We start from the raw sequence: 26,422 nt of genomic DNA on the forward strand, positions 1-26,422 counted from the left end.
CTAAGATAAAATACCATTTAAAAAAATTTCCCTTCCTATCCGAAGGCAGACCAAGAAGTTTATCCTCCCACCCACAAATTCCCCCAGAGAGCTTTCATCTAGAAGGTTTGACTCTGGCTAGACAACTAGCGAGCATCTTCTTGGAACCTCTTGCTTCTTCCATGGCAAACTCCAGAGAATAAGAAGCCAAGCTCAAGATTGCCATGGGCCTCAGGAAGACTAAACAGATGGGGAGAGGCACTAAAGCTCCTGGTCACCAAGACGGTATGTAGGCATTTGCTGTCTTCCTGGATTTCTCAGAGCTGAGTTTTTAGCCAGAGGTTGCTTATTTATGATAATTTTTGGATATATTATACACTAAATAATGTGTTATTATCTTTTTCGACCCAACTTTTATCTTTCTCTTCTTATGTGTGAAGGCAGAGAAAGATTATTTAGAGCTCTTCAAAGATTCCTATTTAATTTAAAATGCCCGTCGCCTTCCTATAATAGACTTATGATGGATGATAGTTTTAGTTAAAATGTAGCAATCTTAAATATATTCTTCATAACCAATTCCAACGTGTTCCCCCTTAAGTAATGGGTATAAAACCCCACTTAAACGTAATATTTTAAATATTTGAAGCCATCCTTTCCGAGAGAACCCGAAGCTGTTTTTTCTAGGGAGGCTGTGAGTGTGTATCGGGCCACTTGTTTTCACTCCTTTTGTGCAGCACTCACCCTGGAGGTCATATAGTAACTAATGCCAAAGAAAAATCAAAATGGAAAGTACCAGCGTGTGCCATCATGCAGCGGCAGAGTCTGCTTAAAGATCAGGAAATTGTCTGAATATCAGCTTGCCGGCGGGCATCTCGGCCCAGGCCTGTGTAAGGGGAGTTCTGGTGTCTCAGCTGAGGGCGTGATTAGGGGGCCGGGAAAGCGACCCGCGACTGCAGCCGTTTCTTAAGGCCAGTCCTTCTCCCGCAGTCTGTCCCGGGCGGCAGTCGTGTCAGCCCCCCGCTAGGACGCGCCCAGGGGGACGTGGGCACCGGGCAGGACGCGCGCTCCGGGCGTTGGGGACGCCCGGGACGCTCGGGGCCCCGCCTTGCGTCCCAGCCCCGGGTCGCGGCACCCCGGCTCCCGCCCCGCGCCTCCGGAGGGAGGTACCGAGGGACGCGCAGCGAAGGGGCTTTGCTAATTGCCAAAGCAGGAAGTGAGCTCGTGGAAGAAGCGAAGGAGGAGAAGAAGGAGGGAGGGGAAGGCGGAGGAGGGCAGGGGCGCGCAGAGCCGCGGTTTGCTGCAGGCGCGTCGGGACCGCAGGACTTTTCACCCCCGGAGGCCGGCCAGCCCCGCTCGGACGCTCATTTGGCCCTAGCCCGCCCCCATGGCTTCACCGGACGACCCTCTGCGCACAGGTAAAGGGACACAGCGCCGCGCCCGCACCTGGAGCGGGCACCGCGGGGCGGGAGCTCGGGAGGCGCTCGCAGCAGCCGCAGGGCTATCGAGGCCGGGCCTTGGCGATCCCCGAGGGACGCCCGGGAACCACCCCCAACCCAGGCGCCAGACCCGGGGTCTCACGGGGCTCCTAGTCCAGCCCCGCGAGCGGCTGCTGACCGCCCCTCCCGCGCTCGCCACGGCCCTTGCCCCGCGTCACCCACCGCGCGCCTTCCTCCTGCCCACGCCGCAGCCCCCGTGGCTTTTGTTCTGGACTCGGGATGCCAGGTTGAGACACGTCCTGCAAACCTCTGGCAGAAATGAGCGCAAGGGGGTGGATTTCGTTTTCCCCTCCCGGACTTTTTCTTTTCTCTCCGCTCACGTGCCTTCTCATTACTCCTCTTCCTCACCCCCAGTGCACTTGGATGAAATGGTTTTGTCTGTCTAAACATTGGCCCTCGGAGCTATTTCATCAGATAGTATCCGCAGAATGGAGAGGCAGATCCCACCTGTGGTATCCCATCTGTGATTATAATGGCCTCTAATTCTGTCTCTATTTTAAAATACTGTGTGTTGGTACCCGAGGTCAGAGTGGAGATTTTTCTCTTTTCTCTCATGTGAATCTAAAATCCGTCCCAGACCTCACTTTCCTGGAGTTCTCTCTTTGCGCTCTCCTATAATCTAGACGGTGACCTCCGTGGGTGTTTCTTGAACACACAAGTGAATGAATGATCTATCCCTCGGAGTACACTGGGGCTTTACTTGGTTTTGTTGAGGTTGGAAACACTGAAGAGAGTTACGTAGAACCTGATATAACCGTCTAGATAAACGCGTTTCTTATTTCATTTCTTGAGCTTGGGCAGGGGCCAAGTTTGAATGTTCCATCCTTAAATTGTGGCTTCAGCAGTTAGAATAAGACAGTGTGTCTGCAGGTGGTCAGAATACTACACCCAACAACTAAGTTGGCATTGTGATGGCTGGGTTTGGGGGCGTTTCTTGGAAACTTCAAAGAAAGATCTACCCTTTTTTTTTTTTTTTTTTTTTAAGTGGGGTTTGGTAAACATTTTATCAATTGGATGCAGAAAATAAATACATTGTCTAGATATTATTCCCCATCCCCATACCTGTTATTTGAAAAAATAGAAGGGGAAACAAAGGGAGAAACCCTCGTACCGCCCCATCCCACTCCACTCCTACCCTAGCATCCATCTCCTCTTCTGAGAACCGAATTGACAAGGTGCCCAGGGGTGTTTTAGGCTAGATTTCACTAATAGTGGCCTCAGATCTCATTAAATGACCATTGCAGGTGTGTGTCGGGGGGATTCAAAAAGATCTTGAGAGAGACACACTGAATAGAGATAAAATGTGAAATCTACTTGGGCCCCCCCTAAATCGACACTACCAGGCAAGATGGGGGCTGGAAAACAGCTCAGCAGTGACCACAGTGTGTAAAAAGCTCAGTGGTTGGGTGCAGTGGCTCTGGCCTGTAATGCCAGTACTTTGGGAGGCTGAGGCAAGAGGATTGCTTCAGGCCAGGAGTTTGAGATCAGCCTTGGCAACATAGTGAGACCCTGACTCTACAAAAAATAGAAAAATTAGCCGAATATGGCAGTACATGCCTATTGTCCCAGCTACTCAGGAGGCTGAGGCAGGAGGATTGCTTGAGTCCAGGAGGTCGAGGCTGCAGTAAGCTGTGACTGAGCCACTGCACTCCAGCCGGGGCGACAGAGCAAAAACCTGTATCTCAAAAAAAAAAAAAAGCTACAAGTTCCAGATTTCCCAAGATGGTATTCTTAGTCTGCCTGGTCCAGCCAAAATGGATGTGCACAACCTGGAACAAATGGGCAATGTGGAACAAAGGGATTTCGAAATCCCAGAACATGTGGAGGAGTAGAGGATATGACGGACAGAGGATATGATGGTAAGAGGGAGTCATGTGGAAAGAATCTGTCTCTTTGACTTCAAGAGGTAGAATCCAAACCTGTCGGTGAAAACTTTAGAGAGAGGTGGATTTGGGCTTCCCACAAAGAGAAAGGAGGCCTCCTGAGGGTGAGAGCTCCCCACCAGTTGGCAGAGGATGCCGGAGAACATATTTGACTATCCGAAAGATGATCCAAATGTCCATTCCCACTCTGGGACTCTATTCTGTCTATAAAATGAGCACTCCTCCATTTAAACACAGGCACACACACACCCCAATTTCCCCTTCCTAACATATTGTTTCATTTCTGCAGCCCACGGGAGACACCCCCTTACTCCTATTTCTGTAATGAAACCATAGATGGTGCCCATATCTTGAGCTCGCTTTACCCCAGACCAAGTTACCATACTCTCTTGCCTGATTTCCCACCCTCCTCTCCCGCCTGGTGTTTTCACACCGTTCCAACTTAGGTTTTCACACCCACTCTTGCCTTCTGGTAACGTATTCTGCAAAAGGTGGCCAGGGTCATCTTTTATTTTATTTTTTTTATTATTATTTTTCAAGATGGAGCCTCACTCTGTCGCCCAGGCTGGAGTGCAGTGGCATGATCGCCACTCACTGCAACCTCTGCCTCCCGGGTTCAAGAGATTCTCCTGTCTCAGCCTCCCATATAACTGGTATTACAGGTGCACACCACCATGCCTGGCTAATTTTTTGTATTTTTAGGCTGGTCTCGAACTCCTGACCTCAAGTGATCCACCCACCTTGGCCTCCCAGAGTGCTGGGATTACTGTTGTGAACCACTGTGCTCAGCCAGTCATCTTTTAAAAACAAATCAGGTTCTGCCATTTTTCTGTGCTGACTTTGAATCCGGTGCTGGCTTTCCAACACTTTCCGACAGATCCTCAGTCCTTGAGGCTTCCACGCTCTGTACAATCAATCCCTACCTATTCCTTCGTCTGCCTCACCTGACGCCTAGCTTGACCCCTGCTCTCTGCACACGGCTGTGCTGCCTCCCTTCATTTCCTTGAAGCCTCTTGCACCCTCACACCTCCTGGCCTCTGCAAATTTTGTTCCTGTGGCCTGGAAGGCCCCCTGCATTCCAACCCTCACCCCATCCTCCACTCACCCGTCTCCTTCTACTTAACCTCCAGATTTCAGCTCATAGGTCACCCAGATGTTGTACACGCTCAGCAAACCCTGTACCTTTCGTTTCTGGCACCTGTCACCATTTCTAGCTGTGATTATTTGGCCACTGTGGCTATTTCCAGTAGGCCATAAACTCGTGGACAGAGGCCATGTCTGTGTGGTAGCTCTCCCTGACACTTAGCACAGTACTCCGCACATAGTAAGCCCTGGGCAGATACCGCCTGAGTGAGTGAAGGAAGATTATAAAATTTAACCACAGGCCCTTTAAAGAGTTGGGGGGAAAAAAAAGCTCTTCCCACATTGGCATTTTAGGAACTTACTCATCGAGTTAGCCGTATTAACCAAGTTTTCTTTGTAAAGTTAAAGTAAGATTTTTGTATATCCACATGCATATAACAAAAGTATGTATATGATTATACTATGAGTTAGTTTTATTTATTATTATTTATTTATTTTTGTGACAGAGTCTCACTCTGTCCCCCAGGCTGGAGTGCAATGGTGTGATCTTGGCTCACTGCAACCTCCACCTCCTGGGTTCAAGCGATTCTCCTACTTCAGCCTCCCAAGTAGCTCGGATTACAGGGGTGTGCCACCACACCCGGCTAATTTTTGTATTTCTTTTTCAGTAGAGACAGGATTTCACCATGTTGGCCAGGCTGGTCTGGAACCCCTGACCTCAAGTGATCTGCCTGCTTCAGCTTCCCAAAGTGCTGGGATTACAGGCGTGAGCCACCACGCCCTGGCCATGAGTTAATTTTAAAAGTGACTTTTTACTTTGAGAAAATTCGCAAGACTCACAGTCACATGGAAGGAAAACAATGATGGTGGTTACAGTGTAGCTATCACCCTGTGTCTCTTCCACTAAGAAACAGTCTGGCACTGGATGAGCTAGATTTGTCTGTCAAATGTGTGTAAAATCTGGTTATTCTTGATTGTTCACACAGATAGATTTTAAAGACAGAAACAAACAACCGGGCTTTGAAGGTCTGGGTCAAAGGTGGCACAATTCCTTGCTTCGTTACAGTAAGGCAAGTGCCGACAGCCACAGAGCACTGCAAAAGAGCACATTCTCCCTTTGTTCTGAGACTCCACGGCACAGGGCTGTTTCCTGGGAGAACCCTGGCCCTGAGCCACCAACTCAGGACAGCCCCAGTGGTGGCACTTCATCTCCCACAGCCCCTCCTGTGGGCTTCGATGGGTCCAAGGTGGCAACCTACTCTCCCATGGCATTGGGGGCAGTACCCAGGACTAAAGGGTAAACCACTGCCTGGAGCACTCATATATGCAAAGCTGGACCAGCCAATTCTTTCTGCAGATACACCAAAGAGAGGGATGGCAATCTGTGGTTTTCCCTTCTCTGCTCCTTCTGCCGTCTCTTTCTCCTCCGTGTGGGTTTTCCCAATTCTCACTTCATTTCTCTTCCTTTTGTTTTTTTGTATCACTCTGCAATCAGGCTGGAATGCAGTGACGCGATCTTGGCTCATTGCAACTTCCATCTCCTGGGCTCAAGCAATCCTCCCACCTCAGCCTCCTGAGTAGCTGGGGCCACAGGCTCATACCACCACACCCGGCTTGTGTGTGTGTGTGTGTGTGTGTGTGTGTGTGTGTGTGTTGTGAGTAGAGATGGAGTCTCGCCATGTTGCCTAAGCAATTTCCTGAGCTCAAGCAATCTGCTTGCCTCGGCCTCCCAAAGTGCTGGGATTACAGGAGTGAGCCACCATGCCCCACCTCCAAGCCTTTTTTATATCCAATAATGACAATAGCAGTCAAAAGAAAAGTTATGGGCTGGGAGTGGTGGCTCACGCCTATAATCTCAGCACTTTAGGGGCTGAGGCAGGTGGATCGCCTGAGGTCAGGAGTTCCAGAACCAGGCTGGCCAACATGGCAAAACCCCATGTCTAACAAAAATACAAAAATTAGCCGGGCGTGGTGGTAGGCACCTGTGATCTCAGCTATAGGGGAGGCTGAGGCAGGAGAATCACTTGAACTCAGGAGGCAGAGGTTGCTGTGAGCTGGGATCGCACTACTGCACTCCAGCCTGCGTGACAGAGCAAGAATGTCTAAAAAAAAAAAAAAGCTATGGTACAAAACAAATAACAAATGAGAAAGAAATTAATCCTGCAATCACACGTTCGAAGAATTGCCTGTAATTCTTCACTAGAAAGCACAGTGACTGCATTTTTCTGGCTCAGGATGCTTGGGAAACCCAGGAAGTCCTGACATACTTCCTTCTTTGTTTTCTCTGAAAGGACATCTTTAGAGATGTTTGAACTTCCTTTGAGAAACCGTCTCTAGGAACCATTCACCACTATCTGATGTCAGAATGCGGCAGTGCAGTCCTCGGCCACCTCCCCAGTGTCTGTTTCGGGTTATGTGCTGAGGATTCTTTCTGGAGAGGCTGTTGCCTACAGTATGTGTTTCCTAGCATTCCTGAAAAGGCTCTGATTTGGTAGATGATGAGATTTGAGTCTTTGAGTTGAAGATGAGTGATGAGATTTGGGATTTAGAGTGGATGCTGGAATGATTAATGCTTTTGGGGATGTCGGGAGGAGGCAAATAGATTCTGCATGTGGAAAGGATGGGCAGGGGGCAGAGTGTGGACTGTTAGGGGTTGAACTGTGTCCCTCTAAAAAGATATGTTGAAGTCGGAATTCCCAGTACCTCAGAATGTAACTTTCTTTGGAAACAGAGTCTTTCCAGCGGTAACCAAGTCAAAATGAAGTCATCAAAGTGGGCTCTAAACCAATATGATTGGTGCCCATATAAAAAGGGGAAATGGGACACACAGACACTCACCTTCTCAAGAGAGTCTGTCAGGTGGTCAGTGCATGAACCACTTCTGTTTTATTTTGAGACGAAGGTTCGCTCTTGTTGCCTAGGCTGGAGTGTGATGGTGCGATCTCAGCTCACTGCAAGCTCCACCTCCCGGGTTCAAGCGATTCTCCTGCCTCAGCTTCCTAAGTAGCTGAGATTACAGGCATCCATCACCATGCCCAGTTAGTTTTTTTATTTTTTATTTTTATTTTTGAGACGGAGTCTCGCTCTGTCACCCAAGCTGGAGTGCAGTGGCCAGATCTCAGCTCACTGCAAGCTCCACCTCCCGGGTTTATGCCATTCTCCTGCCTCAGCCTCCTGAGTAGCTGGGACTACAGGCGCCCGCCACCATGCCCGGCTAGTTTTTGTATTTTTTAGTAGAGACAGGGTTTCACCGTGTTAGCCAGAATGGTCTCGATCTCCTGACCTCGTGATCTGCCCGTCTCGGCCTCCCGAAGTGCTGGGATTACAGGCATGAGCCACCGTGCCCAGCCCACTTCTATTTTAAATTTTATTTTATTGGCCAGGCATGGTGGCTCATGCCTATAATCCTTGAGAAGCCAAGGCAGGTTCAGGAGTTTGAAACCAGTCTGGGTAACATAGTGAGACCCCCATCTCTACAAAAATAAAAATAAATTAGCCAGATGTGACAGCGCATGCCTGTAGTCCTAGCTACTCAGGAGGAGGTGGGAGGATTGCTTGAGCCCAGGAGGTGGAGGCTGCACTGAGCTGTGATTAAGCCACTGCACTCCAGTCTGGGTGAGAGAGTGAAACCCTGTCTCAAAATTTTTATTTTATTTTTTATTATTTTAAATAAGTAGAGATGGGGTCTCACTATGTTGCCCAGGCTGTTCTCAAGCATCCTGAACTCAAGCAATCCTCCCACCTTGGCTTCCCAAAGTGCTGGGACTACAGATGTCAGCCACCACATCTGGCCATGAGGCACTTCTAGAACCTGATTATACTGGAAAACAGGCAGATTATGAAGCCAGAAAGTCCCAGATACAAATTCTGGCTTTTCCACTTACCACCCACCCTATGATCTTGGGTACTCAATGTGTGAAAAAGGGGATGTCTAATGCCTTCCTCGGGGTTACTGTAAGGCTTAGCTGAGACTGTGAGTAAGCCGTGCCATGCAGAGCAGACACTAGGGAAGCTTTTAAGCTTTTCAAACTTTTATTTTCTTTTCTTTTTTTTGAGACAGAGTCTCACTCTATTGCCCAGGCTGGAGTGCAGTGGTGAGATCTTGGCTCACCGAAACCTCCACCTCCCAGGTTCAAGCGATTTTCCTGCCTCAGCCTCCCTAGTAGCTGGGATTACAGGCATGCGCCACCATGCCTGGCTAATTTTTGTATTTTTAGTAGAGATGGGGTTTCACCAGGTTGGCCAGGCTGGTCTCGAACTCCTGACTTTAAGTGATCCACCCGCCCTGGCCTTCCATAGTGCTGGGATTACAGACGTGAGCCACCATGCCTGGACAGCTTTTCGAACTTTTCAAAGTGAGAGCTTTGAAAGTTTAATTGTGAACTTTCAGCTTGGAGGTGCTCTTTGACCCTTATGGCTACTACTACTCACCACTCATGGACTTTTAAAGCAGGAAGGGGATGTAGAGGTGCTCTGTTCACCTCCTGAGGTTTAAGTTAGGGATTTAGGGTCCACAGAAAGAAAATGAGGGTGCAGCCTGCCCTGCCTGCTCTCACCTGCAGCCTCTGTGAGCCAGGCCAGGTGTCCTCGCCAGCCCTGATGCATCAGTTCACCAGGTTTCTCTCATGCCTTTTGAGGAACTTTGCAGAATATGCTTGAGGGAGTTAAACCTCAATCTTACTGCCGGCAGAGATATCCCCATCAGTCAGTTACCAGCTAATTTGAGGTGATCTGAGCCTTGTGCAGAGTCACCGACCCAGGGGAGCCCAGGCAGCTTTGGCAGAAAAACACAGCCCGGCATAAGATGGCAGCCACGAGCAGGGGACGGATCCTGCACCCGGCCCTGGCAAAGCCACTGGTCTTGTCTCCGCTGGGCTCTAGCCCCGCTTCTGTTTGGGGCTCCTCTGAGCCATGTCCCATCAGATATCAGAGCCTTGCCTGAAGGCTCAGCCTGCTGTTAGGCGGGGGCTGGGAAAAACAAACATTTTAAAGCTTCTAGATAAATGATTTGATTTTATACTTAATAGTATTGTAAACATGCAACTCCAAGGCCCTAAGAAAGACCTTAGGGCAACTTTCCACTTCTAGATCAGTCTCAAATAACCAGGCTCTGCTCTCCTGGGAATAACTTCCCTGGTACACACACGCATCTGGACCTGTGAGAACAAAAGGAGTCTGGCGTGATCTCAAACAGGCCAGGGAGAAGGTGCAGTACCAGATAGAGTGCATGGGTGCCACCGTGGGCCTGGGTCTGTGAGCATTTATGGCAATAACACGTATGTAAGCACTTAATCCACAGCTTGATATAAGGCAAAGGCTGATAAAGTCAGAACCACAAGAAGGAAAATAATAAAACACCTGACTAGCCTGGGCAATATAGCGAGACCCTGTCTCTACAAAAAACAAAGACAAAATCACCCATAAATTAGCTGGGCATGGTGACGCGTGCCTGTGGTCCCAGCTACTTGGGAAGCTGAGGCGGGAGGATTGCTTGTGCTTGGGAGGTTGGGGCTGCAGTAAGCAGTGATCACACCACAGCCCTCCAGCCTGAGTGACACTGCGAGATGCCATCTCAAAAAAAAAAAAAAAAAAAAAGGCTGGGCGCGGTGGCTCATACCTGTAATCCCAGCACTTTGGGAGGCTGAGGCGGGTGGATCATCTGAAGTCAGGAGTTTGAGACCAGCCTGGTCCAACATGGGGAAACCCCGTCTCTACTAAAAATGCAAACACGAATCAGGCGTGGTGGTGGGTGCCTGTAATCCCAGCTACTCAGGAGGCTGAGGCAGGAGAATCGCTTGAATTCAGGAGGTGGAGGTTGCAGTGAGCCAAGATCACGCCACTGCACTCCAGCCTGGGCGACAGAGTGAGACCCCATCTCAAAAGAAAAAGAAATTAACTAATTAATTTTTTAAAAAAGACCTGAAAATGCCTCTAATACCTGTTCTAAAAGTAGTGCCTTTCCCCGTTCCCCTCTCACTTCATTGTTATGCTTCAGAAAACAAAAAAACCTAAATTCTCTGTGTCTTTGTCTTCTTAAGTTCCGTTTATTCTGAGATGTCAGCCAAAGCAAGAGACTTCGTGCCTGCAAGCCTACGTTGTCTTCTGTCTCTATCTTGTTAGCTTCATAACCCTCCAACACAGGCCCCAGGACCTCACAGAACTTGGTTGGAGTCTGAGGGGAGTTGAAATTCACCTACCCAGGTGGTTCCCAAATCCAGAATAATGGTAGTAAGCTGAGTGTGGGATCCAGAGACCCGGGACTCCTCATGGTGCAGAGGAAGAGCCCGAGGCTTAGCAAGCTTACGTGACTTCTCCAAGGTCACACCTCTAGGCTTGTCCAAGGCCACAGCACTAGATTTGTTCAAGGCCAGACCGCTAGCTCTTAGTGATGTGCCAGTGAGGACCGGACCTTCCTTGCTTTTAACTGTCCTGTGTGTGTCCTCAATGATGCTTTTTTTGTGGCTCTGCCTTTCCCAGCGATCTACTGCATTTTCCTCTTTTATGTTTTTAATTTTTTTCTTTCTTTCTTTCTTTTTTTCTGCTCATTCTGATTTTCCTGTGGGAAACAGGATTAACTTGTCCTGGACACAGCGGGCATTGTTTGCAGAGGATGGTGTCAGGGGCATTTAAAAGCCCCCAGCCTCACCCCAGCCTCAGCACTCCCAACCCATTTACCTGAAATTTCACTGTGTTGATGCCTATTAACAAGCCACACTCCTAGCAGGATGGCATTTTAAAGCATGTCCTCCAGGTACACTTTAGTGAAGATGAAATATGTGAGACTAGGCTGTGATAGGAGGAGGGAGAAGGGACTTTGGGCTATTTTGTGGTGGCTTCTACCAGCCCCTCTCCAGCTAGGAACCAGCGTGTGAGAAGGATGGGAAGGAAAAACTGGAAAACTGAATGCACGTGTGTCTGGCTCTAAGGACTCATTTGAAGCATCGTCATGTGTCACTTAACAACAGGGATACACTGTGAGAAATGCGTCACTAGATGGTTTCATAGTTGTGTGAGCATCACAGAGTGCACTTACACAAACCTTCATGGTGTAACCTACAACACTCCTGGGCTGTGTGGCGCAGCCCACTGCTCCTGGGCTACACACCTGCACAGCGTGGGACCGTCCTGAATACAGCAGGCCGTTGTAATGTAGTGCTGTTTGTGTGTCTAAACATATCTCAACATGGAAAAGGTAGGGTGAGAAGATAGTGATCTAATCTTTATGGGACCACAGTCATATACATGGTCTATCCTGTGATTGTACATTAATGTGTCATATTCTCTGTCTTCTCTACGCCTGTGCTATTCCCTCTGCCTGGAATGCTTTTCCCCCTCTACCACGTCAATTCATCCTTCCAGACTCAGCCCTCAGGCCCTCTGCAGGCTCTTCTCCCGCCCCTCCTCCTCTCTCCGGGAGCTCCCCAGGCTTCGAGTGGTTCTGGGTGTCCCCTGGTTGTCCTGCACTGCCACTGCCTTAGCACTAAGGGCTCTGTGTCATTACTTGTTGCTTGGGCAGTAAGAGTTCTGCCATCTCAGAGAGGCGTTAACAGCACAATTTGTTTTTCATTTTCTTTCTATCCATTTAAATCCAGATCTGAGTGTGTATTGCACTGGACTGGCAGGAAATTCCACTTCAGTCAGAATTGGGGCCCTGTCCCTCAGGGCAGCCCAGGAATCTGAGGGGTTCGTGTGGTGCTGGGAAAACTAGGAAAGGACCTCAAATTTTTAGCGCATCAGGGAGGCATTGCTGTCTCATGGTCCAGGCCTGAGAAGTCCCTTGAGACCCAGCAGCCCTCTGTTTCTGTGCTGGACACAGGGCACAGGTCTCTTTGCTGGAGCTAGGCCGCGGTCCCCGGGGGTTAGGCTGCTCTGTGCTGTCTCTGATGCAGTCTTGCCTCCTTCGTGCTCTGCAGATGTCTGTGCCCTGCTCCTGGGAGGCACTGGTGAAGGCTCTCTCCATTCATCCCCACTTCTCTTCAGTGACTGGAGGCTGTCATAAAACAAAGAGATGTTGCCTTCTCGAAGCTTCTTTGGGCATTATCAACACTTGCAGGGAGAAGAAATTATGGAACGTTCAGACACATTCTCAGCAGGGAAACACCTAGGAAGAACACACACGAATTATTATCTAGACAAATTGTCCTGCTGTGCTTATTTGGATACCCAAAGGCATTCCCAGGATCTAATTCCTAGTCTGCAATATGTGCTTAATGAGGATTTGGATCAAAAGTGAACGTTGACGCTTGGCGGGCCCATGACTGACACTTAGGGTACTGCGGGTTGTGCACTGCACAAATCTAGAGGATCCCACGCAAATAGGTTTGATTATTTATTGAGACAGCTCTCTGGCAGATGTCTTATACAGCATTTTGGAGGTTGGAAACTTTTCTAATTTGTACTAATTAGGTTTTGACTGAGGTCTGTGCCTTTTTCTGTGCCCCATTAAATTCCTTAAATGCAACAAGTGGTGAAGTATCAGAAATGAAATATTGAGAAATCAAGTTTATTTTTGATTAAAAAAACTATAAGTTTTTTGCTTTATTAGTTCACATAAACAACATTCAGAAGATTAATAAAAATGAGTTGCAGCAGAACAGGAAATCAGGAAAGAAGTAGATTCAGAATGGAATAATTCCTGCTGAAGGTAGTGTCAAATTCAGTAGGCAAGAGAGTCATTAATATCATGCCTGTATCGTTTGTGGTTGTTTGTAACTCTGGGTATTTGAAGATATTTATAGTTAACCTGTTCCAAAATATGGTGGGGTTTTTTATATAGTTACTTTTTTATATTTTTAATTAATTTTTTTTTTTTTTGAGATGGAGTTTTACTCTGTCGCCCAGGCTGGAGTGCAGTTGTGCGATCTCAGCTCACTGCAACCTCCACCTCCCAGGTTCAAGCAATTCTCGTGCCTCAGCCTTCTAAGTAGCTGGTACTACAGGTGCACACCACTGTGCCGGGTTAATTTTTGTATTTTTAGTAGAGATGGGGTTTCCCTATGTTGGACCAGGCTGATCTCAAACTCCTGACCTCAGGTGATCAGCCTGGCTTGGCCTCCTGAAGTGCTGGGATTACAGGCATGAGCCACTGCATCTAGCCTATAGTTTCTTTTTATTAATCTCTTTGTTGATGCAGTCTGAATCTGTTCCTCCTTATTTTGTCTCAACTAATAATTGGAAGTAAGGCTTTCAGGCCAGGTGTGGTGTCTCATGCCTGTAATCCCAGTGCTTTGGGAGGCTGAGGTGGAAGGATCACTTGAAGCCGGGAGCTTGAGGTTGTAGTGAGCTATGATTGTGCCACTGACTGTACTCCAGCCTGGGCTACAGAGCAAGACCCTATTTCTTTCTTCTTTTTTTTTTTTTTTGAGACAGAGTCTCACTCTGTCTCCCAGGCTGGAGTACAGTGGCACTGTGTTGGCTCACTGCAACCTCTGACTCCTGGGTTCAAGCAGTTCTCCTGCCTCAGCCTCCCGGGTAGCTGGGATTGCAGGTGCCCATCACCATGCCCGGCTAATTTTTGTGTATTTATTTTATTTTATTTTTTAGTAGAGACGGGGTTTCACCATGTTGGCCAGGCTGGTCTTGAACTCCTGACCTCAGGTGATCCACCCGCCTTGGCCTCCCAAAGTGCTGGGATTACAGGCATGAACCACTGTGCCCGGCCGACCCTATTTCTAAAAAAAAAAAAAAAAAAGTGTTCTTCAGCCTGAGTAAAATTACTTGCCTCTGTAAGAGACAGTTATCAAAGGACTAATTTGTGGTTTTAAATGAAAGCAAACGTGCTCTATTTGTTTTTGTTCTGTGTTTGTTTCTTTTACAGATCATATGGCACAGGAACCAGTGGAAGACACAGACCCTAGCACTTTGTCCTTTAACACGGTAGGTTACAAATTTTACACTAACGGTGATAATTATTGTTTTGCTTTTTTCTTTGTTACTTCTTTATGTTTTTATTACTCTGTATTTACATGTGCATCAGAAAGCCCAAAGTAAGATTTTTCTAAGATAAACTGCTTTATCTTGGTATTGTATGTGATGATAATAAACTTTGGGTTGGCTAAAAATGGCATTAGATTCTGTTCTTGTTTTGCACATGTTGTAGGTGATATTAAATTATGTGAAGGCTTTGTCTACTTGCCTTTTTTTATTTTATATTTTATTACTATTATTTTTTAGATGGAGTCTTGCTCTGTTACCCAGGCTGGAGTGCAGTGGCGTGATCTCAGCTCACGCAATCTCTGCCTCCCAGGTTCAAGCGATTCTCCTGCCTCAGCCTCCCGAGTAGCTGGGACCACAGGCGTGCACCGCCATGCCTGGCTAATTTTTGTATTATTATTTTTTCTTTTTAGTAGAGTCGGGGTTTCACCACGTTGGCCAGGCTGGTCTGGAACTCCTGACCTCAGCTTATCCACCCCCGCCTCGGCCTCCCAAAGTGCTGGGATTACAGACGTGAGCCACCGTGCCTGGCCTACTTGCCTGTTTTTTTTTGGAGACGGAGTCTTGTCCTGTCGCCCAGACTGGAGTGCAGTGGCGTGAACTCGGCTCACTGCAAGCTCCGCCACCCGGGTTCACGCCATTCTCCTGCCTCCGCCTCCCGAGTAGCTGGGACTACAGTTGGCCGCCACCACACCCGGCCAATTTTTTGTATTTTTAGTAGAGACGAGGTTTCACTGGTCTGTTTTTAATACTACTGGTTTGGTAATGGAGCAGCCTGGATGCCAGATGGACACATGCTACTGGATTTACCTCAGTTAGGGCGTTTAATCCTAGCAGTTGGCTTCTGAGCCTCATCCTGTCCCCATCCTCCCATAACCATTCTGAGGCTATTGCTTTAAGGTTACCCAAAGATTTCACATATATTGGTTTTTTAGAATTCATTGAATGGTTTTATTATTATTATCATCATTTTAATTTCAGATTCCATGGGTACATATGCAGGTTTGTTATGTGGATACATAGCATAATGGTTAAGTTTGGGCTTCTTGTAAATCCATCACCCAAATAGTGAATGCTATACCTAATAGGTAATTTTTCAACCCTGAGCCCCCTTTCCACCCTCCCCACTTTTGGAGTCCCCAGTGTCTGTTATTTCCATCTTTATGTCCATGTGTACCTATTCTTTAGCTCCCACTTATAAGTGAGAACATGCAGTATTTGATTTTCTGTTTCTCAGTTATTTCACTTGGGATGATGGCTTCCAGCTACATCCATGTTGCTGCAAAGGACAGAATTTTTTTTTTTTGAGACGGAGTCTCGCTCTGTCGCCCAGGCTGGAGTGCAGTGGCGCGATCTCGGCTCACTGCAAGTTCTGCTTCCTGGGTTCACACCATTCTCCTGCCTCAGTCTCCCAAGTAGCTGGGACCACAGGCGCTGCCACCACTCCTGGATAATTTTTTTGTATTTTTAGTAGACATGGGGTGTCACCGTGTTAGCCAGGATGGTCTCGATCTCCTGACCTCATGATCTGCCCGCTGGATCCAAAGTGCTGGAATAACAGGCATGAGCCACTGTGTGCGGCCAAAGGAAAGAATTTTATTCTTTTTTATGGCTGCCATCATTATTTTTCAGCCTCCCAACCATCCCTTGGGATGGTGGGGCAGGTAGCCCTATCCTACAGATGCAGAAAGGACAGTTAATGGAAGTGTGCAGCCACCTAGACTGGAGCCCTGTTCCCCTGCCCAGCCCTACCTCTTGCTCAGGGCCAAAGCAGGGCCAAAGCAGTGCCCTCTGACAGCACGGCGTATGTGATGGGCATATTGTGTAGGACATATTCCTTCTGTTCCAGATCCTTGAAGGATGGGATCTACCAACTCATGAAAAGTTTTGGTTAACTAATTTAGTTACAGAGACATAAAATACACTTCATATAATTCAACTAAATGTCTTTAAATCTTAGGTGTCTTGAGGACCTGAGGTGTTTAATTTCCTGTCCTTTAATTACCCCTGGCTTGGTAAATTGTGGACGGCATAGGGGGTCAAGCTTTGATACCTGCTGGAAATGCCTATGAAAAATTCTCAGTCTCTTCACTCTCATCAAAATGAAACGAAGAACAACCCTGTGGCTATGGCTCCTATGTCTTTGGAGTAGCTTGCTACTAAAGCCTTTGGTTTCTATAACGTGTTATTCAGTTTGCCTTCTTTCCCTTGCCGCTGCCCCCACCTGTGATTATCCAGGTCTCCCTGGTATCCTGCTCACTTCCTGATACCAGGTTTTCTTTCCCTCCCTTAGAGTCATCTCCTTGTGCTCACCTTGGGGCTTGGCTACCTCTAATTACTTCTCCATGATGGGGACAAAGTGATCTTTCCAAAGTGTCCCTGGTACTAGTTTCTTAGGGCTGTTGCAATAAAATACCACAGACTGGGCAGCTTAAACAACAGAAATGTGTTTGCTCATGGTTCTGGAGGCTGGAAGCTTGAAATCAAGGCATCCTCAGAGCCATGCTCCCTCTGAGACCCACAGGAAAGAATCTTTCCTTGGCTCTTCTAGCTTGTAGTGGTTGCCAGCCATCGTGGAAGCTCCTCAGCTTATAGAGCATCACTGCGTTCTCTCACTTTGTTAGCACACGACCATCTTCTCCTGGGGTGTTTGTGTCTTGTCTCTTCTTCTTCTTCATTTTTTTTGTTGTTGTTGTTGAGATTGAGTTTTGCTCTTGTCACCTAGGCTGGAGTGCAATGTGCAACAGCTCACTGCAACCTCCGCCATCCGGGTTCAAGTGATTCTCCTGCCTCAGCCTCCCAAGTAGCTGGGGTTACAGGTGCCCACCACCAGGCCTGGCTAATTTTTTGTATTTTTCATAGAGATGGGGTTTCACCATGTTGGCCGGGCTGGTCTTGTACTCCTGATCTCAGGTGATCCACCCGCCATGGCCTCCCAAAGTGCTGGGATTACAGGCGTGAGCCACTGCGCCCTGCCCTCATCTCTTCTTTTAAAGATATGGATCATATTGGGTCAAGGGCCTGCCTTCTTCTTAACTTAACTAATTACCTCTACAACTATCCTATTTGCAAATAAAGTCATATTCTGAGGAACTGGGGATGAGGACTTCAACACATCTGGTTTGGGAGACACAATCCAATCTGTAGCATTCCCGCTGGGTACAGGATTTAGTATATACCCCTTGACGTGGGAGATGAGGTCCTCCACAGCCTTACCTCAGCATCCAGTGCCCGCCTGATGACCCAGCCGTGTGTGGCTGTGTGGTGCTTCTTCATACGCCCTGCCCTTCCACCCTCCCAGGGTAGCAATAATGCTGTTCCCTCTGGCAAGGAAGATCTCCCTGCATCTTTACCTAATGAACTCCTGTGCTCTTCCCATCTCGCTTCAAGCGTTCCTTACCTAATGAACTCCTGTGCTTCTCCCATCTCACTTCAAGTGCTCCCCTGATCTACGAAGCCTTCTTTGCCTTGGGACCTTCAGGTGCTCCCTTTTCCATAGCCCAGTCCCTATTTGCTATCTCAGAAAATTGTCATTGCCTGCTTGTCTGACTTCTTGCAAGACTGTGTTGACCATCTTCCCTTATGCAAAGTGCATAAGGTGCAAGGCAGGTAGCAAGCTTCCTGAGAACCTAGAAGGGCATCCCACCTAAATCCCTTTGCTTATCTTTCTTGGTCTTTCTTGGAAACTGGGTCCATCATTTCTCATCTAATCCCACTTTCCTCTGTCCACCTCCAACAAACTGTTTCAGTACTATACCCTCAGCTCTTCCAGCCACCTGGTCCCTGCTCCTGCCATGCCTGCCACCTGCAACTACTTTGCTGCTGCGTCTCAGTTCATCCAATTCTTGGCCATTCTCTAGGCCCAGCTCCAGTGTCAGTCTCTCTAGGAGCTCTGCGCTTGCTCCAAGCGGCTTGTGCGGTCTTCCCTGCAGACTTTCAGTGGATGTTTGCTTAAAACTGTGTTACAATCTGGTGATGCACAGATTGTAGTTCCATCTCTGGAAAAACTCAGTCTATCTGAGGAAATAGACAAGTACTTTTTTTTTTTTTTTTTTTTTTTTTTTTTTTTTTTTTGAGACCAGCTCTTGCTCTGTTGCACAGGCTGGAGTGCGATGGCACAATCTCAGCTCACTGCAACCTCCGCCTCCCGGGTTCAAGCAATTCTCGTGCCTCAGCCTCCTGAGCAGCTGGGATTACAGGCACGAGCCACCATGCCCAGCTAATCTTTGTATTTTTAGTAGAGATAGGGTTTCTCCATGTTGGCCAGGTTGATCTCGAACTTCTGACCTCAGGTGATCCGCCTGCTTCTGCCTCCCAAAGTGCTGGGATTACAGGCATGAGCCACCGCGCCCAGCCTCTTTTTAAAACAGAGTGATAAATGTTCTAGTACAGATTTGTGTTCCACAGACTTGGGAATAGAATGATGAGAACTAATTTGATCTGGGGTAGTACTGTAGGACTATTCTTTGTGATTAACTTTTATTTACTAATTTATTTTTGTTAGGAGAAGTTGAGGTTGGAGGCTTCTAGAAGTTCTGAAACTTTATTGCCCAGCTCCAAAGAAACTCCAAGGAAATACATTTAAAACAAAACCCTCGATTCTCCATTTCTTTCTTTCTCTCCTCTCTCAGAGGAAGACATGGGTGAGACCTACAGGAAATTGTTGAGGTGTAATTTTGTTCAGGCTGAAGGACAGGGGCTGAGTGGAGCTGGGAGCCGAGCAGGGGTTAGGGGACAGGGTTGGGAAATTAGGCTCCTTTTCATTCCTCTTATGGACGGTTTCAGAAATGGCTACATTGTTTAGTCTGAAATAAGTTTCCGGAACTTTAGATATCTGCATGGATGTATGAATAAATGAAAAGAAATATATGTGATTGTGAGAACATTTGCTATTTTGAATTCCTGTAACAGTATTACTCTCAACTGATACATTGAGGAACTGTGCTGAATTTTAGAGCTTTGTGCAATCAGTAAGAAAAGGATCTTTTGAATCATCCTGTCTCAGTCAACCCAGGCCAGAGCTCTGCAATAGATGAGTACTGCCCAGAACACATGACCCAATGACTGTTGCAGAAACGGTGAGAGAAAGGCATCTGTCCTCAGAATTCATGACAACAAATGGTCCTCAATTGTAAACTGCTGGAGGCTAGCACGACAGAAAAGAGAGGAAGTGTAGTTTTGTGGTCCAAGCTGTGGAAATTTGGAAAGCTTATTCTGTTTCATGTTCCAGCATAAACCTCTTGTCAACCTTGCTTTCATTCCTGTCAGCTGAGAATAAATACAATCAATGGATGAGACTAGTTGATAAGTTTGAGGCTAAACATGTTCAAGTTTTTAATCGAAGTCATAACTTTCCCAAGACAAAGCTTTTTTTTCACTTTGATCTTATATGGCATTTAAAAATAACTCTCCTCTTTTGTTGGTTTCTACAGTCAGACAAATATCCCATTCAAGATACGGAACTCCCTAAAGGTATGTACAGTTAAAATAACTACTTGAACGTGTGATTATTTTAATATTGTGACGTAATTTTTCATTATTTAAAATTGTAAAGCAGAAACATGCCCATAGATTAGCTCGTGACTTGTGACATGATTATCTCAGAAATTAATTCTTTTTTCTTTTTTAAAATCGTATCTTTTAACCTTGCAATACAAATGAATTTTCTTATTAAAAAATGTCAATTATTCCATAACACATTATGCATTAAATTCCTGTGGTGTTTTTAACAGGAATCAAATGAAGATAGTCGGGACTCTGGGTTGCAAAGGGAGAGAAATCTAACACTAATTTGTTTAAAAAGTGGGAACTGGCCAGGTGCAGTGGCTCACACCTGTAATCCCTGCACTTTGGGAGGCCGAGGCAGGTGGATCGCCTGAGGTCAGGAGTTCGAGACCAGCCTGGTAAACATGGTGAAGCCCCCTCTCTATTAAAAATACAAAAATTAGCTGGGCATGGTGGCAGGCGCCTGTAATCCCAGCTACTCAGGAAGCTGAGGCAGGAGAATCGCTTGAACCCGGGAGGCGGAGGTTGCAGTAAGCCAAGATTGCACCACTGCGCTCCAGCCTGGGCAGCAAGAGTGAAACTCCGTCTCAAAAAAAAAAAAAAAAAAAAAAAAAAAGTGGGAACTCACTGACTTTGGGGTCTTTGGGCCCTGCTGGATCCAAGGATCTAAATGAGGCTGTCAGGTTGAGTCTCTCAGTCTCATGGCTCTGTCTTGTTCCATGTTGGCTCCATTCTTGGGCAGGATGCCTCCCCCACCCCCACCCCGGTGGAGAGGAAGATGATTCCTAGCGCCTCCTGCTTTAGATGGTGTTCCCAAGGTGGTGGAGGAAGAGGGAGCCTTTCTGCCAGCACGGACAGCACAATTTTAGAGATGATTGTGACTGGGGCAGTTCAGGTCATGAGGTCATCCTTAAGTCAACTATTGTCGTCGGGAGGATGGAAGACATTGGCCAGGTCTGAGCCTTGAGATGGGGTCAAGGAGGAGGGTCACACAGTGGATTTTGCCCAAACCACTTTGTCTAGGAAAGAATGTTCTGTGGCTAGACAAAGGGGTGAGGGATGCTTGTTAGGCCCAAAAGCAAACTTAAAAAGCTATCTTTGATAACCCATACACTTATGCATTAGGCATGGTGCAGTCCATAGGGGTGGCTAGACACTAGCCTTCCATAACCTCTCCTGCTGGGTGGTCAGCAGGGCTCTGTTCCTTTTTTTTTTTTTTTTTTTTTTTTTTTTGAGACAGAGTTTCACTCTTGTTGCCCAGGCTGAAGTGCAATGACACCATCTCGGCTCCTGCAACCTCCGTTTCCCAGGTTCAAGCGATTCTCCTCCCTCAACCTTCCAAGTAGCTGGGATTATAGGTGCCCACCACCACACCTGGCTAATTTTGTATTTTTAGTAGAGGCAGGGTTTCGCCATGTTGGTCAAGCTGGTCTTGAACTCCTGACTTCAGGTGATCCACCTGCCTTGGCCTCCCAAAGTGCTGGGATTACAGGTGGGAGCCACCCACCTCACCTGGGCCCTGTGTTCCTTTATGGAGGCCAGGCTGCTGGTTGTCACAGTGGTGCCTCTACCTTGTAGTCTGTTGACAACCCAGAGATGAGGGGTGGGATGGGGTGAGGTTGGGGACAATCAGATCTGACTAGTTTCAGAGATGGCACCTGGCATCCTGGTCACCATGGAGGGGTAGGCCTGCCCAGCACGCACTAACGTGGGTCTCCCCAGCAGTTCTCATGGTAGTGGATAGTCGTAGGGAGATCCCCAGGGCCAACCTGTCCAGAGTTTGGCCAAAGCTCTCTTCCTCTTCTCCCCCTACTATCCCAGACCCTTCTCCCTGCTCCCTGAAATGACACCATTAGGGCGTCCTTTCTTTTCTGTCCAAAAAGGCTGTGAGTGGCCTCAGCAAGTGGCTTCAGGTCTCAGGGTCTCTGTTTCCTCCTCAGCGCAGCAGGAAGGACAACGTTACTGTCCACCTCCCAGGGTGCTGGTGAGAATTCAATGAAATAAATTGAGAATGGTGCCTGGCACTTGTGAGCACCAGACAGGGGTGCAGGGAAATCCAGCTGAAGAAGTGTGAAAAAATCAAGCTTTCAGTCAGAGTGGCAAAGTGAAACTGTCTTAGAAAAAGACGGAGCTGCAGTGGCCCTAGCATTGAATGTCGTGGTGCCATCGGGCTCAATATCTTTTTTTGTCACTCTTAAGTGGATTTCCTGTTTTGAAAGAAAAAGATTGTTGCTTAGCAACCTGATAATACAGTAATTGTATCATCAAATTTCTAGAATTTGAGTTCTACAAAACCTTAATGAATTTATAAGTAACATGAATGTGAAAACCATACCCTAGGTTTTTCCTTTGTCCTTATTCATGCTGAATAGTATTTGGTTCTTAGATCAAGGAATAGATTGGAGTGAACATTATTATTAAGTACATAATTTCTTATTTCCAAATAAATACATCATTTTATAAGTAAATGAACCATGTCTAGAGGTTTAAAAACTTACTCCTGCATTTGTGCTCAACAATATAGCAATTTGATGTCTGCTAGTATTTTTCTTTGATGTCGCTAGTGGGACTAATACTATCATTAGACATTGTGGTAATTTTCTCATTCAAGTTGTTTGTGGCTGGGTGCCATGGCTCACACTTGACTCCAGGAGTTCAAGACCAGCCTGGGCAACATGGCGAAACCCTGTCTATCCAAAAACTATAAAAAATTAGCCAGGCGTGGTGACATGTGCCTGTAATCCCAGCTACCAGGGAAGCTGGGGTGGATGGATCACCTGAGCCTGGGAGGTTGAGGCTGCAGTGAGGCATGAACCTCCTGGGCTGCACCCCAGCCTGGGTGACAGAATGAGACCCTGTCAAATAAATAAACAAATAAATAAATAAATTGTTTTTGGGGAAAGAAAAATCCATGTGAATTAACGAAGAGACTGATTTATAGACTTAAATGCAATTGTAATTTAATTCTATAAAGGAAAGACTAGGACACCAACATTTAAGTGAGTTTTAAGGAGGCCAGCTTTATTTACTAGAAGCATCGTTTGTAATTAGCGTTAACAGTTTCACAAAATCTCTTTCATACTGCTAGCGTATTCCTACACTATTCACAGAGAGTATAAACCTTTAACAGTGGCCAGAATAGATTGGTTTTGAATAATGTGGTTTAATAATCAGCTGTGGAAATCTAGTGTAATTTCAGTGATCAGCATCTGTTTTTGAGGTGAAATGTGTTAATATAAATTATATCTGTTTTCTCATTGGGCATAAATGCAGAGCTTCCATCTCAAGCAGTCACCCCCTGATTTTACAGTTTTCAGGGGTTCATTTTGTTTGGGGCTCTTTTCTGATGGCCATTCTGTGAGTCTGCGGGTACTAAGAACTGGTGAGATTGAGGTTTACTTTCCATCACATGATTCCCAGTATCTCATAGAAGCTGCTGCTTGATTGTTCTGAAGGGAATGTGACTGTTCACATTTTCGAGAGAAAAATGTGTTTGAAAAAGGAATTTTGATTTTTGAGCCACTATTCATAATGGGAGAAAATTACACTTAAATACAGGAATCTAACAAGATTTTATCATCTTCATTTCCTCTCGTGTCCTTGCTCTTTTCTTTGATCATTCAAAAAATATTATAGCGTATTTAGAAGTTAAAGAGAAGTAAGGTAGACTTTTCTTTTCTTTTTTTCTTTTTTTTTTTGAGACGGAGTCTCTCTCTGTCACCCAGGCTGGAGTGCAGTGGTATCATCTCAGCTCACTGCAAGCTCTGCCTCCTGGGTTCACACCATTCTTCTGCCTCAGCCTGCCAAGTAGCTGGGACTACAGGCGCCGGCCACCAAGCCCAGCTAATTTTTTGTATTTTTAGTAGAGACGGGGTTTCACTGTGTTAGCCAGGATGGTTTTGATCTCCTGACTTCGTGATCCACCCGCCTTGGCCTCCCAAAGTGCTGGGATTACAGGCGTGAGCCACCGCGCCCGGCCTCTTTCTTTTTTCTGAGTCTTGCTCTGTCACCCAGGCTGGAGTGCAGTGGCATGATCTCAACTCACTACAACCTCTGCCTCCCAGGCTGAAGCAATTCTCTCACCTCAGCCTCCTAAGTAGCTGGGACTACAGACGCCCACCACCACACCCAGCTAATTTTTGTATTTTTTAGTAGAAAGGAGGTTTCACCATGTTGGCCAGGCTGGTCTTGAACTCCTGACCTCAAGCAATCCACCCACCTCGGCTTCCCAAAGTTCTGGGATTACAGGCGTGAGCCACTGAACCCACCGAAGTAAGGTAGACTAATGCTACCTTGAGAAGTTTGAGAAACTTGAACTTAAGCATAGATGCTGTTTGGGGGTACCTTTTAGAGCAGTGTAATTAATATGAAGGAGTAGTTCAGTTTGAACACGTGAAGAGAAAATAAACAAGTAGCAGGAAATCACTAAATAATTCAAAAGTAGAAATGTCTGTCCTAAAACTAGGAAGCCAATATGTTGTATTTGATATGATTTCCTACCTCACGGATTGATAGTGATGCCATGGGAAGAGTTGTCCCTGTTCTCACGGGAAACTCCGCCTCCTCCCACCTGCATGGTGTGCTGTGTGTTCTCATCCTGCTTGTTCAGTAAATACACTCCCCGCCCCGTCCCCCAAGCCTTGACAGAGACCCTCTTGGGAATCTTCTGTTACAGTAAACCAAAAATCAACATGCCGTCTTGGGAGTCTTCTGTTACAGTAAACCAAAAATCAGTGTGCCCTCCCCTCCCAGTTATGGCAAGAATACAATGGAAACAACTCTCCAAAACATTTTTTAATCTTTTATGTGTAAGAGGATAGAGGGGAGGGAGAGGACTGTGACCATGGGAGCATTTGGAAAACCACCTGAGAAAAGTTGCTATTAAATTCAAATTCTTTCCCAGTGTTTCAGGAGGCTGAGGCAGGAGGACCACTGGAGACTAGGGGTTTGAGACCAGCCTGAGCAACATAGTGAGACTCTTATCTATACCAAAAAAAAAAAAAAAATTAATTAGCTGAGTGTAGTGGTGCACACCTATAGTCCCAGCTACATGAGAGGCTGAGGCTGGAGGATCGTTTGAGCCTGGGAGTTCGAGGCTGCAGTGAGCTATAGCTATAACTGCACCACTGCAGTATAGCTTGGGCGACAGTGAGTCCCCATCTCAACAAAAACAAAACTAAAACAAAACAAAAAACTCAACTTCTCGTATTGAGGAAAAAAAACACTTTAAAGAAATCTGGGTTAATAATTTTGACACTGTGGGAATGACTGTGATTGAAGTCACATGCTTATTACGTTGGGCTGTGATGAATGACACTTCAGTGTGCATCAGAATGTGGGGATGCTTGTCAACAATGCATACGTGTGGACCCCTGGAGATTCCAACTAAGGAGGTCTGGGGGAGAGCCCAGCACTCTGATTGAGAGGCAGGAGAGCTGAGAGGGACACAAGCCTGGGTCAGATGGCAACCGCTCTAACTGTAAAAAGATAATATACACAGCCTTAGGCAAAGACCACACTTTTAGCTTCAGTTTCTCAGATCATACTATTATGAAAAGAAAGTCTTTTATTCCAGTCAGAATTGTGTGTGAGACAATGAATACACACGGTCTCTTATTTGAACCAACCTAGCAGCTCAGCGCATAATAGGTAAATGAATGCTAATGCATGTACGGTGACTCACGCCTGCAATCCCAGAGCTTTGGGAGGCCAAGGTGGCTGGATTACTTGAGGCCAGGAGTTCCAGACCAGCCTGGTCAACATGGCGATACCCCGTCTCTACTAAAAATACAAAAATAAAATTAGTCAAGTGTGGTGGCGTGCACCTGTAATCCCAGATACTGGAGTGGCTGAGGCAGGAGAATCGCTTGAACCTGGGAGGCAGAGATTGCGTGAGCTGAGATCATGCCACTGCACCCCAGCCTGGGCAACGAAGTGAGACTCTGTTTCAAAATAAATAAACACATAAAATAAAAAAGACTGCTAATGAATGTAAAAAACAAATGGCTTAATCAATCAATCCCTCACTTCATCCTGACTTTTCAACCCTGAGTTAAATGGTTCTGTATTTAAGGCTAAATAACTTTAAAATTTTACATGGTGCTAAAATTCCTTTTATAATATATTTCTGCCAACTTTAAAGTTTAGAGTATGGCCTTGAATTCTGTGATTAAAGATTAGAATCTGATGGAACAAAATCAGTTTTTAAGCTGTTTTGTACCATCTTCACCATTGGTAGGAAAACTGTGAAGTTAACACAACTTTGGAATGGAAGTTGCTTCCTAGCAATTCATATGGAAAGATGTTAACTGTTTAACACGAGTTTTAAGTTCCTTTGCTTTTTGCTGGCAACGTGAACTTGAGCAAGAGAACTAAAATGGTTTAGGTTTGACCTTTAGGAGGGTGAGCTGTTGGGACAAGTACAATCCCACTCTCTACTGTCTGAAAGGCTTAGTAAAATGACAGACGAATGAATACAGTGGAATTTGATATCATGTTGTTAATCAGGGGATTTTTTTTTTTCTTTTCTTTGAGATGGAGTCT

General features: G+C 46.5%; 1 protein-coding gene across 2 annotated transcripts in view; it reads left to right on the forward strand.

The window, feature by feature from the left end:
• Positions 1 to 203: 203 nt before the first annotated feature.
• The window catches only part of EDARADD (EDAR associated via death domain), an 85,198-nt gene continuing 58,979 nt past the window's right edge, over positions 204 to 26,422 (forward strand). The window contains exons 1-3 of one of the 2 annotated variants that reach the window (XM_007989879.3): positions 204 to 264; positions 14,259 to 14,317; positions 19,807 to 19,846. In XM_007989879.3, coding sequence (XP_007988070.1) covers positions 204 to 264; positions 14,259 to 14,317; positions 19,807 to 19,846 — 160 coding nt within the window. Of the gene's footprint in view, positions 265 to 706; positions 1,395 to 14,258; positions 14,318 to 19,806; positions 19,847 to 26,422 lie in introns of those variants that run through there. The other variant, XM_007989880.3, reaches the window with a different exon arrangement.

Source organism: Chlorocebus sabaeus, chromosome 25, assembly GCF_047675955.1.
Source record: "Chlorocebus sabaeus isolate Y175 chromosome 25, mChlSab1.0.hap1, whole genome shotgun sequence".
In the NCBI taxonomy this organism is placed as follows: Eukaryota; Metazoa; Chordata; class Mammalia; order Primates; family Cercopithecidae; genus Chlorocebus; species Chlorocebus sabaeus.